Source organism: Bos taurus, chromosome 19, assembly GCF_002263795.3.
Source record: "Bos taurus isolate L1 Dominette 01449 registration number 42190680 breed Hereford chromosome 19, ARS-UCD2.0, whole genome shotgun sequence".
Lineage (NCBI taxonomy): Eukaryota > Metazoa > Chordata > Mammalia > Artiodactyla > Bovidae > Bos > Bos taurus.
In genome coordinates, this window is record NC_037346.1 from 52,406,028 (window position 1) to 52,424,166 (window position 18,139).

Genomic DNA, 18,139 nt, shown 5'->3' on the forward strand with positions numbered 1-18,139 from the left:
CTAAGCTAAGGAAAGGTGATGTGTGGCTGGGGGTCAACCATTTAGCTGGGGTCAGGGGCCTAGAAGGAGAAACACCAGAAGATGGAGGACAAGGAATCTGAAAAGACTTGTGTACTATGAGCAGGCCTGGACCCTCACTCTGCTCAGACACTGGCCACGATGGCCTGGGCAGAACACTGGTGGCTCTAGGGCGCCCATCCAGGGCCATCGCACTGTGAGTTCTTTCTCAAACGAAATCCAGGGGCATAACCTCCTTCAGCTGCGATTTACTGCTAAAAATGATGGAAGTCAAATTCCAAACAGGCAAGTCCGTGTCTAGAGGGTTTGCTAAGTAAATTACGACGCATCTATGGAATAAGATACCATGGAGCCATTGATCATCATGTCTTCTCTATTTATTATCACAACGAGTAATTCACAGCAATGACCGCATGAAACTGTGGGTCACAGAGCACCACGGATGAAATGATCCCATTTACATGACTGTAAACACACACCCACATGCTAAGTACACACATGTACATGTACGGTGGAGGTCAGAGGTCAGGAGCTATCGCCAAAGTGGATGGGGGAGGGGAAGATTTCCAGTAGTTTTTACAATAAGCATGTATGGATTTTACAAAAACACCAAAGCTATCAGTTTTTTAAATTTAAAAAACACAACAAAGTTACTTTTCATAGACACTTTTAAGTCTTTTGGCAAACCTTGGTTTTCCTCTCAACAACAGCACTGCCGCCGCCATCAAGAAGGGAACCAACCTGAGAGATGCCCACCCTTCCTGTTTCCCCCAAAATCCAGGAAAGCGCTGGGGTGAGAAGAGGGCTCCTCTCCTAGATCATGCTGAAATCCCCGCCCTTTCCTTTCTCACCTGGTCTGCCATTCTAGAAGGCTCTCTCCTAACCACTCTTTTAAAAAGAGTTCTTAATACAGGGAAGAGCAGGGAGGTACCTTTTCGGTCACCTCAGAGGAAGGGGTGAGTCCCACCTGTGGACTCCACACCATTGCCCTCCCCCTCCTCCAGGTCACCTGCTCAGGTTTCTCAGATCCATGTGGAAGGCGGCATCCGGCATCACAGTGACAAGAACCTTCCGGGAGACCCTCTGATGTCGGGCGCCCCTTGGCAGCCCACTCAGGCCTTCAGCAGGGCAATCTTGTGTTCCGGAACAGAGTCTTCGCTGCCATTGTAGGGCTGGGTCCCTGGTTCTTGCTTCAGGTATTTCTCTGCAGACAACACAAGGTTTTCAAACACTAAAAAAGCAGAGTGAGGATGGGTCAGTTCAGGGAATGGGATTAAAGGCTGGCATTTTGGGGGACCTTGAATGCAGAGAGTTAAGGTCCCTGGGCTGGTGCCCCCAGCCCTGGGTTGGTTTCACCTAAGTCTCCATCATCATCCTCACCACTCTCGGTGCCATGATAACCCTCCTTATTGCCGAGCGGGTTCCTTGGCATGGCTGGGCCCAACCTGCTTATCCAGCTCCTGCAGATCAGCTTCTAGCTGCTTCTAGCAGCAACATGGATGAATCTCACATATACCAGGTTGAGCTAAGGAAGCCAGACACAGAATCCCACTACACGAAGTTCTAGGACAGGCTATGCTGACTGATGATAGAAGAAATCAGAGCAGCACTTACTCCCAGTGGAAGTCAGGAGAATAAGGGAAATTTCTGGAATAATGGAGATGATCTCCACCCTAACTGGACAACCACTGCATTCATCTATCAGGACTCAAACTCATACTTAGCATCTGTGCATTTCACTGTTTGTGAACTATGCCTCACATACAATCCTAAAAGATAAAACCCCAGAGCAGAAAGGGCCCCTGACAACCTGCCCACTGTCTCACTCTCATCAGAGTGCGCCCCACTCTCAGACTCAAGCCCTGACCCTCCTGTCTCCCAGGGTTGCAGTCCTGCTGTCCTGGCCCCCAAGGCGTGGGCAGCTGGGCTGCTGCGGCTCTGTGCTGACTGGCCGCACTCACCTGCTTCTTCCAGGGTGCAGAAGTACAGGACTCCCTTCAGGTCAGCAGACAGCAGGACACGGAGGACAGGGACCTGCGGGGCAGATGAGCACTGACTCCAGGCAGGAGCGCTGCCGCCCCAGCACGCCACGCCGCGGGCTGCCTCACAGCTCCGCGAGAGGAACCTGTCTTAAGGGAATACTCTCTGGGGGACAACGAGACGAGTGCTCTGCAAGCACAGGTTATAACGGAAGCGAGCAGAGCTCTGCAGCCTGAGGCCACAAGACAGGAGCCCGGCTACCTTCCTCACTGTGTGTCGCTGGGCAAGTCACTCAGCTTCTTTGGGCCTCAGTAGCCTCATCTTGACACGGGGAAGGTGACAACACAGCCCTCACTAGGCTACTTCCAGAGCAGGTGCCAATACCCACCTGCAGGCCAATGAGGGCAAGGGTGGCACCCCGCTTGTGGAAGTCCTCCAGGAGCTCCCCAAGCCCCAGCACCACCGTGTAGTCGATGCTGCAGATGTGGGTGCAGTCCAGGGCCACGGAGCGCGGCGGGGATGCTGGGGGGAGAAGAGAGGTCACACCGGGTGCAGGCCACCACAGGAGGCCCTGGCCAGGGGCCTGAGGCCATGCGAGGCCATCAGGAGCACGTCCCCAGTGTGAATGGGAAAGGACAAGGACCCGAGCCATTAGCTGTTTGGGGACAGCAGCAACTGTTTCCTTCACACGGCAGACAAACAAGCCCCTTTCTCCCCTAAATATCAACTCCCAGAAGCAGTGTGCCCTTAGGGACACATGGTGGGGACCTGCCACCCTTAGTGCATCCAGACGGCGGGGGTGGGGGTTTCACTGGACACAACTCTGAAATGCCCGAGACCCCCTGGACCCAAGGGCAGGCGAGCTCCTTCCTGACAGTCGAGGGCAGGATCTGGGGTTCAGCAGGAGCCAGGCTGGGTGCAGAGAAGGTGGTGGGGAGCTGGGGATGACCACAGCCCACGTGGCCACGTACTTTCCAGAGCCCGGCTCAGCAATGCCTCTCGGAGGGTCTCGATTGCAGGGAAGTGCAGGCCACTCGCCGGCTGCAGGACTAGCATTGGACCCTCTGACACCTGGAGACAGCAGGGGAAAGGCAGTGAGCCCCGGAGGCCAATTCAACAGGGCAGCTCTGCCAGGCTTAGGGGGGATGCAGAGTGCAGAGCTGGCGGGAGCCCCCACCCATGGCCCCATGCACCACAGGAGAACAGCGTGCGGTTAATGCAGGAGGGTCACACCATCCACCAGGTGAAAGGTTACTCAGCAGTGCCTCGGGCCACAATCACACAGAGAGCCAAAGTGTAAGACAGTGGGATCAAGGGGTCCACCCCATGGCATACTTCACCCCACTGGGCCCCCTGAGGCCGGTGGGCCCCCCTCAGGGAGGCAGATGGGCTACCTGTATTTTGGGTCTGGCCACGGAGTGCAGGAGAATCAGCACAGAAACCAGGGTGCCTGCCAGGATGCCATACTGGACTTCCCAGAAGCAGAGCAGGAACGTCACGCAGAGGGGCAACAGGTCCAGCCCTGGGAAAGGGGGTCCAGCTGAGAGGGGGATCCTCCTCGGCGAGCTCAGCTCCTAGCTACCTGAGCCCTCCTATGAGGACGCCTCAGGTATGGCTTTCATGTAACAAGTAAAGGTGTCTTGGACCCCAAGCAGCCCCCAAGGGTCCACCTCTCCCTGCAAGGACTTGGGGACTGATGCTGCTGACAGGCCATGTCAGCTCAAGGGTGTCAGAGGCAGGAAGTCCCTCCCTGTCTGGCTGACCTGGCCCCCGGCCCCTGGAACAAGGCCACAGTGGGCACTTCTCAGGGGACCAAGGATAAAGGGATGCAGAAGTCACGTAAATCCCTCAACTCCTTTGAGAAACAAAACAGAGTAAAAACTTGTTATAGTAAATTAACTGCAGGTTCAGGGGACCTGGAGCTCCATTGACGGTGGAGAAGGGAGGCTGTGACGTGGGCCCTGCTGGTCACCCCGAAGCCCCCGCCTTGCCCCAACTGGGCTGGTGCGGGCAGCGGCTGACAGCAGGGGCAGGATCATTGATAAACCTCAGGGCCGACAGACAGGAGACACATACTCTTCACTCGCCAGAGCGTCTTCACGATCTTGGTGTCGAACAGGGGGACCACAGCCATGATAATGACGGCAGCCAGGGCAGACTTGGGGATATAGTAGAAGAGCGAGGTCAGGTAGTCCAGCGACAGCAGCACCAGGGCTCCTGCGGGCGTGTGGGGGCGCCGTGACCTTGTGGCCCTGCCGCCCCGACTCCCACCCAGCAAGGAGCCCGTCTAGGGGCACAGAGCTGGGCGCCAGAGCCAACAGCACCCACGCCCCGGGTTCCTTCCTCTCCTTTCCTCCCATCTCACTGCCGTGGACACAGGAGAACACAGTGTGTGTGCTCGAGGGGTGCTCACCCGTCATCAGGCCCCCCGCTGGGGTGCACACTCCCGACTGGGCATTCACAGCCGTCCTGGAAGGTGAGAGAAACCCATCAGTGGCTGTCAGTTGGACCAGGAGAGCAGCTGAGGTCCACACAGCTATGGCTGGTCTCCAGGAATGGGGGCTCCCGTGGCGGGAGGGGTGGGGGTGGGGGAAATGGGAGCCCTCAGCAACACTGCCACCTAGTGGAGAGACTTAAGACACTGGTGCACTGGGTCCTCTCACCAAGGGAGACTCCTGGGCCTTCTCAACCCCAAACAACAGATGGGCATGTCTGAGAGAGGACTGGTTGTAAATCCAAATGTCCGACGCTGTAATTGTGCTCGATATCAGGGGACACAAAATATGACCTTAACTAAACAGGTTCGCAACCCAGTTATGCCAACAAGCACATGTAAAAAGTTAACTTGAAAACTGGTTACAGGTTTTACTTCATGAATGCTAGTATAGCACCTACCAAGTGACCAGAGATTTTCTTTAAACTCCCTAAATAATTTTCTGAGACAGACAGGGCTGTCATGACTCTACAGACAGAGAGAATGAGATGTGGGAGGCCGGGCCACGTGCCCTATGCCCCCTCAACATGGTGGTCTGGGGTATCAGGAAGGTTTAGTGCTCAGATACGGTTGGGTTGGGTTCTAGGACTTGGCCTGAGGGCTGGGCACTGATGCCTCCTCTTCTCTTTCCAGCCATGGGCCTCCCTCCCACCCTGCCCTCCTGCTTTTCGGTGGTCCATATGGTGACCCCACCTGACAGTCTGCCCCTTCTTCAGGCAGAGCTGCAGTCTTTCCCGCCCCCACTATCTTTCAGGAATTAACTCAAGCAACAAGATGCCAGGAGCATTTCCATGCATGGGCATGAGCATGCTCAGTCACTTCAGTTGTGCCGACCCTTTGCGACCCTATGGACTGTAGCCCACCGGCTTCTCTGTCCATGGGATTCTCCAGACAAGAAATACTGCAGTGGGCTGCCACACCCTCCTTCAGGAGATCTTCCAGACCCAGGATGGAAGCCATGTCTCTTACATCTCCTGCACTGGCAGGCAGGTTCTCTACTCCTAGCTATCACCTGGGCAGCCCACAACACTGTGTACTGTTGTAAAAGAAAAGCAGCCGAAGAGGTGGGAAGCAGATGGAGCCCCCCGTCCCGCGTCTGTGTGAACAGTCAGAGCTGACCGATGGGGAGAAGACGGATAGGGAGAACCATGAAAACGGCCTCAGGACATGGGAAGGACCCCACAGGGGAGCCGGTTCTTCAAGTCGGAAGAAGACCTTTTGTCCCAGGCTGGGACCTCCCTGGAGACACAGAGAGGGAGCATGTGGTCACTCACCGTCCAAAGCTGCCTGTGACCGGGTAGGAGGAGAAGAGGGAGCCCAGAATGTTGGTGAAGCCTAGGGAGAAAACAGAAGGAAAAGGTTCATGCAGGGGAAGGACCACGAAACACAGAGGAAAAGGAGATGTAAAGGAAGGACACAGAAACCAAACAGAAACGGAAGACAGGAGGTGAGAGGCTCTACCCAGGGGGGCACCCTGTATCGGGTTATCCCTCCCTCTAGCAAGGACAAAACAAACCACAATCTCTGCCAGTGTGCTGAGGTTGACTCCAGCTATGAAGCAATTCTGACCCTGGCCTTGCCTGTGTGAGTTAGATATGCCTTTTCCTGTGTATAACAGAACAAGGAACCCCACTGCCCAGAAGTGGGGCGGTGGCTGAATAAGGCAAGTGTGCACAGGCCCAAAGTGCCCAGTCCTGCTGGGTCCCTCATGGTCTGAGTTCCTTCAAAGCCACACTCTTTTCATGAGATGACCAGCCAGAATGAAGCCTTGGATTAACCTGTACTGGACACACCCGTGCCTGGAGCCTGGCTGGGAACTCAGAATGGAGTTAATCAGCCCACATTCATCACCACTGGATTGTCAGCAGCCCCCTCAGTCAGTGGCCTTCACAAAGATGACCAGTCTCCTTGGTTCCGCAAAACCCACAGCAAGTCCATAGGTTCAAGGCCTGCTCTCAAGATAGCGCAGATGACACTCAAGATACAGCCCTCCACAGTCAGGAAGGCTGGGGCCAACTTGAGTCCTAACTCATCCACAGGGTGGAGCAAAGGCAGCCAAGATCCTGTAGGATCAGCAGGCTTACCTGAGATCTTACCTGGCCACATTACTCAGCCATCTGATCCTCGCCCTGGAAAGCCCCTACCCCCAGCCCAAGAGGAACATTCCAGGTGTTTCTCGACCCAGAACAGGCCACAGCCCTCAGGGTCAGGTACACAGCAGGTGCTCAACGAGTCTCAGTCAGACTGGACACCAGATGTCGGAACCCTACTCCTAGCGATTAAACTGAACCACCTGAGATGGGTGCAAGGTCCCCCGGGCCAGCTGTGCACCCGGCGTGTCAGCCCCACCACCACCCACACCCCGAGAGCGCCCGCTGCTGAGTCTTACCGAGGGCCAGCAGCTCCTGGTTGGAGTTAATTCGGTAATTATTTTGAGACGCTAAAGAGAATGGACAAAACATTGTTACTAGATATATATCACCGGGAAAATGTTTGTGAAACGGTAAAACAGGATACCAGTTTCTCCTTACAGCACTATGTTTCATAAATATAAACACAGATAAAATATATCCATATATGCAAAGGTATATGTGTCTCTGTGCTTACAAAGAAAACAACAAAGAGTAGAAAGACATAGAGTGAAATGTTACCAGCAGTTAATTGGGGTAGTGAGGGAGATTATAAGTGATTCATCTTTTCTTTATCCATTTCTGAACTGCCAATATTTTGTGCAACAAATATTGCTTTTATAAGGGAAGGATGTTTTAACTAAAAGCTCTCTGGTTACAGGTTACGATGACTAGAGAGTCTCAGATGAGGCCTAGAGAGATGAACAGAAGATTTAGGGGGAAACCATGGAGGAGCATCAATCTTAAGACAGCAGTTGGCAAACCTTCTGTAAAGTGCCAGACCGTCAATACTTTAGTTCTGTTTTAATATTTACTTATTTGGCAACATCAGGTCTTAGTTGTGGCACATGGGATCTTCTGTTGCAGCGCACAGAATCTCTAGTTGCAGAGTGTGGGTTTAGTTGCCCTGTGGCATGTGGGATCTTAGTTCCCCACCCAGGGATCGAACTCATGTGCCCTATATTGCAAGGCAGACTTTTAACCACTGGACCACCAGGGAAGTCCTCAATACTTTATGTTTTTTTTTCTTTTTTTTTAATCAAAAGAATTTTTTAATGCTTTAGGTTTTGAGGGTCACACCCTCTGTCACGCTGCTCAGCTCCCCACTGTAACACAAAGTACCCACACACCATGAACAACTGAGCGAGACCACCTTAAAGTAAAACCTTATTTGTGAACTCAAATAGGAATTTCATACACTTTTCATGTGTCCCCAAATCCTAATCTTCTTTAGATTTTTTTTCAAACATTTAAAATGCAAAAGCGATTCTTAGGTGATGGGCAGCCAGCCGTGGTTTACTAAGCCTTGATTTAAAAGTGCAACAAGCTTTGCAAATGAGCACAGAAGTCAGCGGACTTGAAAAGAAAACAGGGAGTTTTCTAAGTAATAAACAAGATGAGTAACAGTTGCCACATGCAGATTCCAAGATATGCCCCTCCAAATTAAAAAAAAAAAAAAGGATCAGAAAAATAAAAACGAAACAAGAAAGATGTGAGCTGAACAGCTTGCAAACTGAAATGTAGTGTGGTCTTGAGCGATTGTTGGTGTTTGCAAAGGAAAACCCCTTAGAATGAACACTACTTTAGAGTCTCCTTGGAATGGTCTAAGGATCCAGATGCTGGAACTTCAGGGAAAGAAACAGAATCCTGGCACAACCTGGGCTGAGCAGTAAACACAGTTTAGGTAGTCATAATAACAAACATGTCATATATTTGAATTTTAACCTTTAAAGTCAAATTAGATCCAAACAAAGACTTAACCCTGTTACAGAACGGAAAGAGCACGTCATCCTCATGGACAACACAGAGCACAGTCCAAGAACCTAAGACAGACGCAGGGACACGTGAAGGGTTTGGCAGCCCCAGCTCAGGCAGAGGGAATCAGTATTGAGCGGCAAACACGTAAGTAGATTAACATTTCCCAGCCTCTGAGGGGGTGAGGAGGGGACAGACCAGCTGTGTTCAGACACCTGGAAAGGGTACCTTGTTAAATTTTTAGGAATTTTGCTAATAGGTTATCAAATACAGCCATTATTACCAATTAAATGAAAACTTTAAATTAAATCAATTACATTAAAAACAAAGATAATACTTAAAATGTGTCCGTTCTTAATGTACTTTACTAACTTTCATTATGACCAATGAAATTACTTAGCTGTATGCATACAATGGATAGTGGCTATTTCATATCTCATCACAAGACCTGAATGTTCAGACTCCACATTCAGCTTGAAATTAGCTGGCAGCGGAAGGGTGTATACCACACACAGAAAGTTCAACTGACAAAGCCTCAATGCAGGACCTTTTATGTCCAGAGAGTGGACTGTCAAATATTTCCAGCTACTGGAAGAGATTTTTCATTGACAATCCATTTCCACTAATTTTTTTCAAAAAACATAAACATGTGCTACTTGGATAAAAATTCAAAGTTTTAAAAATCAGAGCAGATAAAAGCAAGCAGGAGAGCAGGCAAGCAAGGCAGGCTGAGCTCCGGGTTGAGGTGCCAGGGAGGGCGTGGGTGGTGAGCATCTTACCAAAGGATTTGGCCACTGCGATGCTCTCCAGGAGACCCATCAGGGGTACCACGACCAGCCCGGCCCCCATTCCCTGAGAGAGGAGAGAGGGGTGGTGAGTGACCCTCTGAGGAAGGACAGAACAGGTCTGACCAGGCAGTGACCTGATAAGGCAAGCACTGGCTTGTCCATGTCTGACGGAAGCAAACATAACTCTAGCAGCAGGGCTGTGAGCTCACACTGCAAGGAGCAAGACACGGAGCAGAACACAACAAATTCCTGCTCTGCCAGCATCCATGATGGCAGAAACACCCCTGGGCTCAAGGCAGAAAAAATACCCGCCGTGTCCCTTGAGGCTGTGCCTAATCAGGAAGTCATTCACACCTGTCTCTGTACCAAAGACGCACCTTTCTGAGGATGCAGCAGTCTGAGCTGAGGTCAGAGCTGCCCATCACTAAGCTGATGCATCAGGAGATAGAACCAGGGCCAGGGGCACTGCAGCCTTGGCCAAACTGGCTGGGTTCCGTCCCTACCCACCTGTACCATCTCGGTGAAGGAGATTGTCCCATTGGCAGTGGTCACTGAGAAAGGGGGGATGTGGGCATCGGGGAGTCCCTCAGGTGTCTTCCCAGTTAGAACAAAAGGCTGGTATCCGGTCACCTGGAAGGAGTATGCGACCAAGGCAGCAAAGGAGACCACCAGGGCGTTGCGAGCTAGGATAGACGGTAAGAATGAAGGACATTAGCAGGATAAGGAGGGTCATCTCCAGAGAAAATTATTCCTACATATGTATGTACATACAAAGTTTGTTCTCTGACAATAATGGAGTTATATTAGAAATCAGTAGCAAAATACTAATTAGAAAATCACCAAATATTTGGAAACTAACTCCTAAAAGGCTCCTGGTTCAAAGGAGAAATGAAATAATCCACTCCTAAATAATCCACAATTCAAAGGAGATGTCAAAATGGAAATTAGAAAGCATTTAGAACTAAATGAAAGTGAAACTATAACCTATCAAAATTGTGGGCTGCAGTGCTGAACAGGGGAAATTTATTATCCTGAACACTGCATCAGAGAAGGCAGGACTCAAAGACCTCAGCTTCTGCCTTAAGATTTTGAAAAGGAAAGGTATACTTAAGATCAGCCAATGCAAGGAAATAATATCAGAGTAGAATCAATGAACTACACGAAAGCAATGGAGAGATCAATGTTGAGAGAATAGAGAGAATCAAAACTTCTGTGACATAAATAAAACCAATGAACTTCTAGATTAGTTGATAAGGAAAAAGGGCAAGTGACCTGGGAGCAAGTCCTCACTCTGCCTCATCCTTCCTACGTGACCTTGAGAAGTCTTATCTGGTTTGTCTGTTTCATCTTTCAGAGCCTTACTTCCCTCACTGGCAAAACAGGGAAAATAATATCCTATCCTCAAGGCTGTGATGAGAATCCAAAGAAGTGATGTTTGTGAAGTGCTTTCTGAGAGTCTGCATTCCCAACAAGTTTCCAAGCTGCTCTGAGCCCACACTTTCAGTGTCAAACTTCTAGACAATAGAACCTATTTTCATTATCTTACAGATGACTAAAGTGCATAAAATTTTGAAAACAACTCATGCAAGTGCCAAGTGGCTAAGCTAGGACTTGAAGCCAGGAGTTTTTATTTTTTCTTAAACAACTTTTTTTTTTTTTTAAGTTACCTATAGATGGCTGGAGGAATACAGAAAAAGGTATCTTAGAAGCTCAGAGAGTTTTTTTTTATTTTTTGGCCACACCTTGCAGCATGCAAAATCATAGTTGCCGAATCAGGAACTGAACCTGTGCGCCCTGCAGTTTCCACTGAATCACCAGGTAAGTCCCCAGGAATTTTCAATATAAACCCAGTGCTCTTCCACCCTCCCCACCATCTGGAGTGCTCAACATTTAACCATGGTCTTCAGGCTGCAGAACAGGGTCTGGTGAGTGACTCCAGGGACCAAGAACCAGCTGGAGAATCTGGAAGTGACTCAAGGGCTAAGAATCTAGCCACCCCTTCTTCTCACATGTCTGGATTTCATGGCTGCCAAGGAGTAGGTCCAAGTGGGGTGATTTCTGTTCCCTTCAGCTCTGGGAAGGCCCACTAGATATCAGCACTTCTTGCTTTGCTATACTTGCCATTCTATCTCAGTGTCACCTACTGGTACCTCAGTGGAGAGATTTCTAATAACATCCCACTCCCATCCCTCACCCCCTCTACCCACAGATGGCCCTTCAACCAGCCAACGGTCTCATTAACTCTCATCTGGCAGCCTTTCATTTCAGCCTTTCTTTATAGATCCTCTGGTTGATTCCAGGCCCAAAGCAAAAGCTTTACCCTCTGAAGTGAAAAGAGAAAATCACGCAGTCGTGTCTAACTCTTTGTGACCCCATGGACTATACGGTCCATGGAATTCTCCAGGCCAGAATACTGGAGTGGGTAGCCTTTCCCTTCTCCAGGGGATCTTACCCAGGTCTCCCACATCGCAGGCAGATTCTTTCCAGCTGAGCCACAAGAGAAGCCCAAGAATACTGCAGTGGATAGCCTATCCCTTTTCCAGCAGATCTTCCTGACCCAGGAATCAAACCAGGGTCTCCTGCGCTGCAGGTGGATTCTTCAGCAACTGAGCTATTAGGAAAGCCCTTACCCTCTGCAGCTGCAGAGGGACCAGTTTGTCTCAGTGGAACTAGTTTTCTCCCCCAGAGACCTGCCAGGGTTTCTCAGCCTTCGCACTGCTGTTTTGGGTCAGATCATTCTTTGCCACGGGCGACTGTACACTGCAGGATGTTTAGCGATGTCCCTGGTCTCCACCCATCACATGCCAGAAACAGCTCTGCCCTACAGGGCTAACCAAATATGTCTCTGGACATTGGCAAAAGTCCCACAGGTCGAGGGCAGGGGCATGATGTACAAAATCATTCCTGGCTGAGAACTGCTGCTGCTAAACCAGTTTCCAGGCTGGCTGCATATCAGAACCACCTAGTGAGTGACGTGAGAATCTCAAGGGGTGGGATTCCAGTTCCTGGGGTGACTACAACGTGAGCCCAGGTTATTCAAGACAGCTGTGGAAGTGCTCCCTCGGCTGGAAGGCTCCCTCACCTGTGGTGGCAGTCCAAACCAGCCCATGGCTGAGCCGCACTCCGGTGGGCATCTCAGGATGGACAGGAGGCACATGGTCCCGCATCAGCTTCAGCACCAGCAGCAGCACCATGCAGACCAGCCCCAGCACTGCATCGCCCACCCTGCAGATGGACACCGGTCACCAGCCAACCCCACGGACAGCACCGGCCTTTGGCTGCTGGAAAGTTTTCTCTCTCTAATGCTCTTTTTCCTAAGAAATCTGTGTCCCTATTCCACTTCAAATCTTTATTCAAAACTTTTTAGGTATGCAGGACCTAGGGGTTGAGGGCCAGATCACAGTGGTAGTTGCACTACCTCTCACAGTTTCAGTTTGTAGCTCTCTGGACTACAAATGCCTCGTTGGTTCCAGAAGACTCACTTCTGACCAGTCCATCTCCATCTCCACTGCCCGCTGTGACCCCCACCAGGTATATCCTATGGGCCGGGAACCTCAGCAGCAGACGGGAAGACGACGAGGGTCACAGGGTTTCTCCCCTACTCCCTCCAAGTAGCTCCCCCTACAGCTCCCTCCAGGTCATTTCTTCCTCTTGCCTCTCCAGTCAGGGAAGGGTCCTGACCTGTGGCCAGGAGCATCTCCTATTTGTTCCTTTAACCCACTGGCCCTCTGGGAGATGCAGCTCCACCTGAGGGAGGTGCTTGCTGAGGGAACCACCTCTACCTGCCATCCATCCCTTGGGTACCTGCATATCTGCTGGCCTCGGCCTCTCCCTGCCCTACGTCCTCCTCTTCGCTGAACTATGAATTCTTTGAGTGACAGACTGCCTGCCCTTCCCTTTCGTGGTCTCTTCTTACTTTGACCATCTGAGAAAGCCCCGCATGGGGTCACGCTGACCAGCGCACTGGACTGACTGGAGCAGAGCGTCTCAAGCTTCAATCAATATGCTGGCCAATCACCTGGGGCTCTTGTCAACCTGACCAATTCAGCAGGTCTGGGCAGGCCAGAGTGTGTATATCTTACCAGCTGCCAGGTCATGCCAACGGTACTGCTCATGGGGCCCCTGTTTAAGCAGCAGGGCCCCAGAGAACTGGAATAAATGCCACCTGGGAGGGGAAATGGGGAGGGGACTGGGAGGGGGTCTACAAGGAAGAGCTTACTAATACAGGCGGTAAAAACTCAGCCGACCGAGTACCTGGTCTCTCCGATGTTGTGGAAAGTGTAATACACTTGCAGGAAAAACTGCCTGGGGATGTGCTGCAGTCCCAGCAGGTTCTGTTCAAACAGAGATTGTGGTTAGACAACCTTCTGCGACGTAAACCCTGAGGCCTCTCCCTTGCAGCATCGTAATACCGCTCTAAAGCTGGAGTCCCCTACCCATAACCGCCCTTCCTGAGGGAAAACACTTGCTGGCTCTACCGGGCTTATCTAAGTCCATTTCCAAAGCCCCCCACGGGCAGATGAAAGTCATCCCTCCCCAAGGGAGAGGGGACGCAGAGGGCATGTTACAATGTTCACGTTGTTTCAGGCCTTTGCAAATTATTTTCGTGTCCGAGGAAAATCAGCATGGGCGACCTCAAGCCAAGGAAACTGGTTCAAAAAGTGCCCTGGTTAAGGGTCCAGGGTCGGGAGTCCTGGGGCCCAGACCCGCCCGCGCAGACCCAGCTGCCTGAGGCCGGCGGTCTCGTCCATCACCTAGCGGCCCGCCCTCCGCAGCATTGGCCCCGCCGCCATTGGCCCGAGACCGCGTCCGTCACTTGGAAGCCCGCCCTCCGGGAACCGCCCCCTACCGGAAGTAAAAATCTGCGCAGGCAGGCTGAGCTGCGCGGGTGGGGCCGCGGGGCCCCTATCAAATCAGCAGTCCTAGTCATGGAGAAGGGGCGCCGCTCTGTGTTTTAGTTCTTTATCTGGCTGGGATCAGAAGGGGCAGTCGAGACCAGACTCCCAGGGTGGTCAGGCTCCAAGGACCCCAAAACCCGCTGTGCACACAGCCATTGAAGAGGAAGGACACTGAGGAGGGTGGACACAGAGAGGGGTCTCTGTCCTGGGCAGGGGACTCCTGTTTGGGCAGGTCAAGAGGAACCCCACCCAATCCAGCCTAAAGGCTCTCAGAGGGCTGTCATGATGTAGTGAAGGTTTTGAAGACAGGGCCTAGGGTTGTCGAATAGGAATGCGTAAAGCAGATACCCTCTCACTGTGTTATGAAAAAAAGAGCATTCTTGACACTAAAAATGAAGGATAATGTTTCCAGAATAAAGGACACAGCGTCCCACGAAACAGCATTTGCCAAGCTTACCCTGACATATGTGTGTACATAATCTATTCTTTGAATTTACCCACATTGTTCTAGGCTGTTTCCTCCCCTGTAAATGGAGATAATGATAAGCTTACCTCCCAGAGGACTTGTGAGAACTAAATGCAGGGTGCATTCAGTCCCACACCCAAAAGGGTCAGCTACCCTAGTCTCTCTCACATGTACCCCTCTGGGGCTTTGTGTTTTCACTTTCTTGCTTGGCCTCCATCCTTGAAGACTGTCACCAGCCAGACTGAAGCGGAGCCCGACTGTGGGAATCACACCATGGAGAGCCTGGTGTGTGCATGTGTCTGTTGCCCTGAATCTCTACGATTCAGCTCAGTTTCATTCTGCTCAGCACAGCTCGGGACAACCACGGTGGAAGCAAAACAGTCCCTGCCCTCCAGGCACTCAGAACCCAGTGGAAGGAGAACAAATGATATCCTCAGATGACCAATGATTACTGATTCCAATACTTGCCACAGACGTTTAAATGGAAACATAAAGAAGCATGATACTTGACAAACACTGAATGAGAAGTTGGGGGTGGGGAGACATAAAAATGAAATCACCTAGCTAAATTAGCTTGGGGGAGCAATCTGCTTGTCAAAATTTTGGCAGTATGCTTGTGATCTGTGAAGACCTGATGGCTTAGTGTATATTTGAGGCTGCAGAACTCTGTGAGGTGAACCAAGCACTTAGGCACGAAAACTCTGACAAGTGTGGGGGCTGTCATTACTGGTTCCCCAGTACTGGTTTACCTGTGGTAGAACTTGGCCATCACTCAAGATCTCCCCCAAAGGATGGTTTTATTAATGGAGACTCAGGTCAGCACCACAGGCTCTGGACCCTCAAAGAGCAGGTTTGACAGGCCCACACATATCAGGACACGGCCTCAGTCCTGTTAGCCGGTAGGTGCCCCAGGGCCAACTAGTGTGCCTACCTTGATCTGCCCGAAGCCGATGATGATGGCAGCAGCCGAGGTGAAACCTTTAATGACGGGACAGGAGATGAAGTCCAGCAGGAGCCCTGGACAGCCAAGAGGGAACACCACACTGGTTCCAGCCCTACTGGCTCAACATGGGCTGGGAGAGGTGAGGGTTGGACTGGAGCTAAAGACTAGTGGAGGGCATGCCCTGTTCGGGCTGGTTTGGAGAACAGGAGAGACTATGGACTGAGCCCCTGGGCACTTCTCCAAGTGTCCTGGCTGAGCATAATAGGGAAGGGCTGAGAGTCATCCTTCCTTAGACACACACACACACACACACACACACACACACATGCACACACACTGGGATAGCCCTTGAAATGCAAATAAGGAACTGCTAAAGGCATCGAATCCCCAGGAGGAGAACTGTAGCCCCCCACCCTCATGGCAGCAAAGCCTGAAAGTCTTACCTAAGCGCAGGAACCCCATGCCTAACTGGATGCAGCCGGTCAGAAAGGCCAGCAGCACAGCATACGCAGGCTCGTGGAAGGTGTAGAAGGAGACCAGGAGGGACATGATGGCCGTGGGGCCCAGAGTCACATCTCGGGAGGTACCCAGAAAGAAATATACGAAGCACCCCATGAAGGCAGAGTAGAGGCCGTACTGTTGGGCAGAGAGAGCAATGAATACCCAGGAGGCTCATGGCACACCCCCAGGGGTCCTTGGCATAGCTGACTGAGCAGAGGAATCTATGTTGTTTGTTGTGTATTCTGGGCACAGCAGTGTATACAGCAGGGCAAACTGCTTACCCTCTGTTATCCAAGGTTGTGGACCTACAGTGATTAGGGGCCTCTTTTCTACCCACACCCACCTGGGGCCTAGTGTTCTTATGTCTGAGTCTGTGAGCCTGAGAAAGGGTTCTTAAAGCCAGGATGAGTCATCTCGCTGGCCCCATCAGGCCATCCAGAACTAGCTTGGTGCCTGTGGCAAGAGGGGTTACAGGGGCACGTGTCTGCCCAAGGGCCATCACATGCTCTAGGTTATAAAATAAGGCTTTGTCGGACTGGAGCCCAGGGTGCTCCCTTGTCTGGAGGGGATACTATGCCTTCTACTTTGCTCCTGGACGAGCACTAAGGTCTGGAGTGGGGTCAGGCTGAGGGGAAAGGAGGTGGGGGGTAGCAGGGGCAGCCATCTCACCTGGGGAGGCAGTCCAGCCACCTCGGCGTAGGCCAGCGCCTGGGGAATGACTGTGAGCCCGACTGAGATCCCAGCAATGAAGTCCATCTTCAGGGCGTACCAGGTGTAGTCAGGCAGCCAGCCCAGGAAAGGCAGCCACTTCTGCATGGTCTCAGTGGACCAGCAGCAGGACATAGGGGCAAAGCCCTTGGGTGGCTTCATAGGAGACATAGGAGGCGACATGTCTGGAGCGGGGGTAGGACACAGACCAGCAATCAGTGTCTGGGCTTCAGAAAAACCCAGCAATAAGGGAGGAGGGGGTTGCCCAGAGACATCAAGAGATGCGCCACTGGTCTACTCCCACGTAGGGGGGTGGAGCCAGACGGGTTAAATCTCCCCCACACCTTGCTGATCTGAGACAGGAAACCAACATCTTAGGTAGAGGAGCCCCCAGTCGAAGGCGCAGTGCCCACTCCTCACCGACTGCTCTCCCTGAACCCCACCTGCCCAGACCCTAGGTGCCTTCTCTTCCGCCATCAACTCTGGCCCAAGGGGGAAAAAAAAAAAGGTTTCTCAATGAGAAGCCTAAATACTAATGAGACTCAAGGTTTCGCTTCCCAGGAAAATTTATTTCCTTTTTTATTTCCCCCTCTCCCTGGAAACTTAACGGGGAGCAGTGCAGAGAAAAGCAGGTCCACGGTGACAGCCACAGCTGTCCGGCGAGTGGGAGGGGTGACTAGACGTGCGAGCGTCCTGAGATTTTCCAAGTGCGCACCATGGAAGGCTCCACCCACTACGGCAGACTGCGGCGCTGTGGTGGGGGGGCTCCCATCCCAAGGCTGCGCCTCACCCCAACCCCCACCTGTGGCGTTTCATCTTTAGAGGCGCCCTAGGTATTCTAGTAGGTTCTGAACGCACGTCAGTGGCTCCCCCACTAATTCGGGTCGCGCGTTCTCTGGCGCCCCTGGCGCGCAAAGTCCGTCCTGGCGCCCCTGGCGCAAAGCCCGTCTCAGCCCACCCCCTACTCCCGATCCCCACGAGGATGTTACGGACAGAACCTGCCCCCCACCCCCAAAGCCTCTTGCCCCGGACGCTGGGGTCTAAGGCGTGGGGATTCCACGCCGGCTGACCGTCTGTGGTCTGCTAGCCCCAGCAAGACGGAGGGTGTAGGGGACCTGGTGGGGATGAAGTGGGTGGGGATGAAGTGGGTGGGAGAGGGGTCCCCGCGGGAGGCGCCCCCACTCTCGGACCCCACGTTGCCCCCCGATTCGGCCGCCCACCACCGATCCCGACCGGTACCCGGGCGGCTCGCTCAACCCGGTCCCGGTCCCAGGACCCGCCGCCGTCCGCCGCTCACTCACCGGACGCCACAGCTCCGGGTCTCCGGTTGTCTCCGCAGCTCCGGGTTTCCCGTCGTCTCCGCAGCGGGTCTGCAGAAACCGGAGAGGGAGGGGGAGCGGGAGCGGGGGCGGGTCCTGGGCGGGCCTGGTGTACACGTGACCGAGGGTGGGGCGGGGCG

The 18,139-nt window shown here is 52.4% G+C and overlaps 1 protein-coding gene across 1 annotated transcript; it reads right to left on the minus strand.

Moving 5' to 3' along the window:
- Positions 1-378: 378 nt before the first annotated feature.
- Positions 379-18,020, minus strand: SLC26A11 (solute carrier family 26 member 11). Its single transcript, NM_001014866.1, has 17 exons — positions 17,982-18,020; positions 16,642-16,865; positions 15,915-16,107; positions 15,460-15,545; positions 13,419-13,498; positions 12,247-12,389; positions 9,672-9,847; positions 9,156-9,228; positions 6,882-6,932; positions 5,767-5,827; positions 4,412-4,467; positions 4,075-4,215; positions 3,393-3,520; positions 2,970-3,069; positions 2,387-2,520; positions 1,980-2,052; positions 379-1,222 (listed from the first exon to the last, which is right to left on the minus strand). The coding sequence occupies exons 2-17, from the start codon at positions 16,861-16,863 to the stop codon at positions 1,131-1,133; spliced, it is 1,809 nt and encodes a 602-aa protein (NP_001014866.1). The 5' UTR covers positions 16,864-16,865; positions 17,982-18,020; the 3' UTR covers positions 379-1,130.
- Between the last annotated feature and the right edge of the window lie 119 nt (positions 18,021-18,139).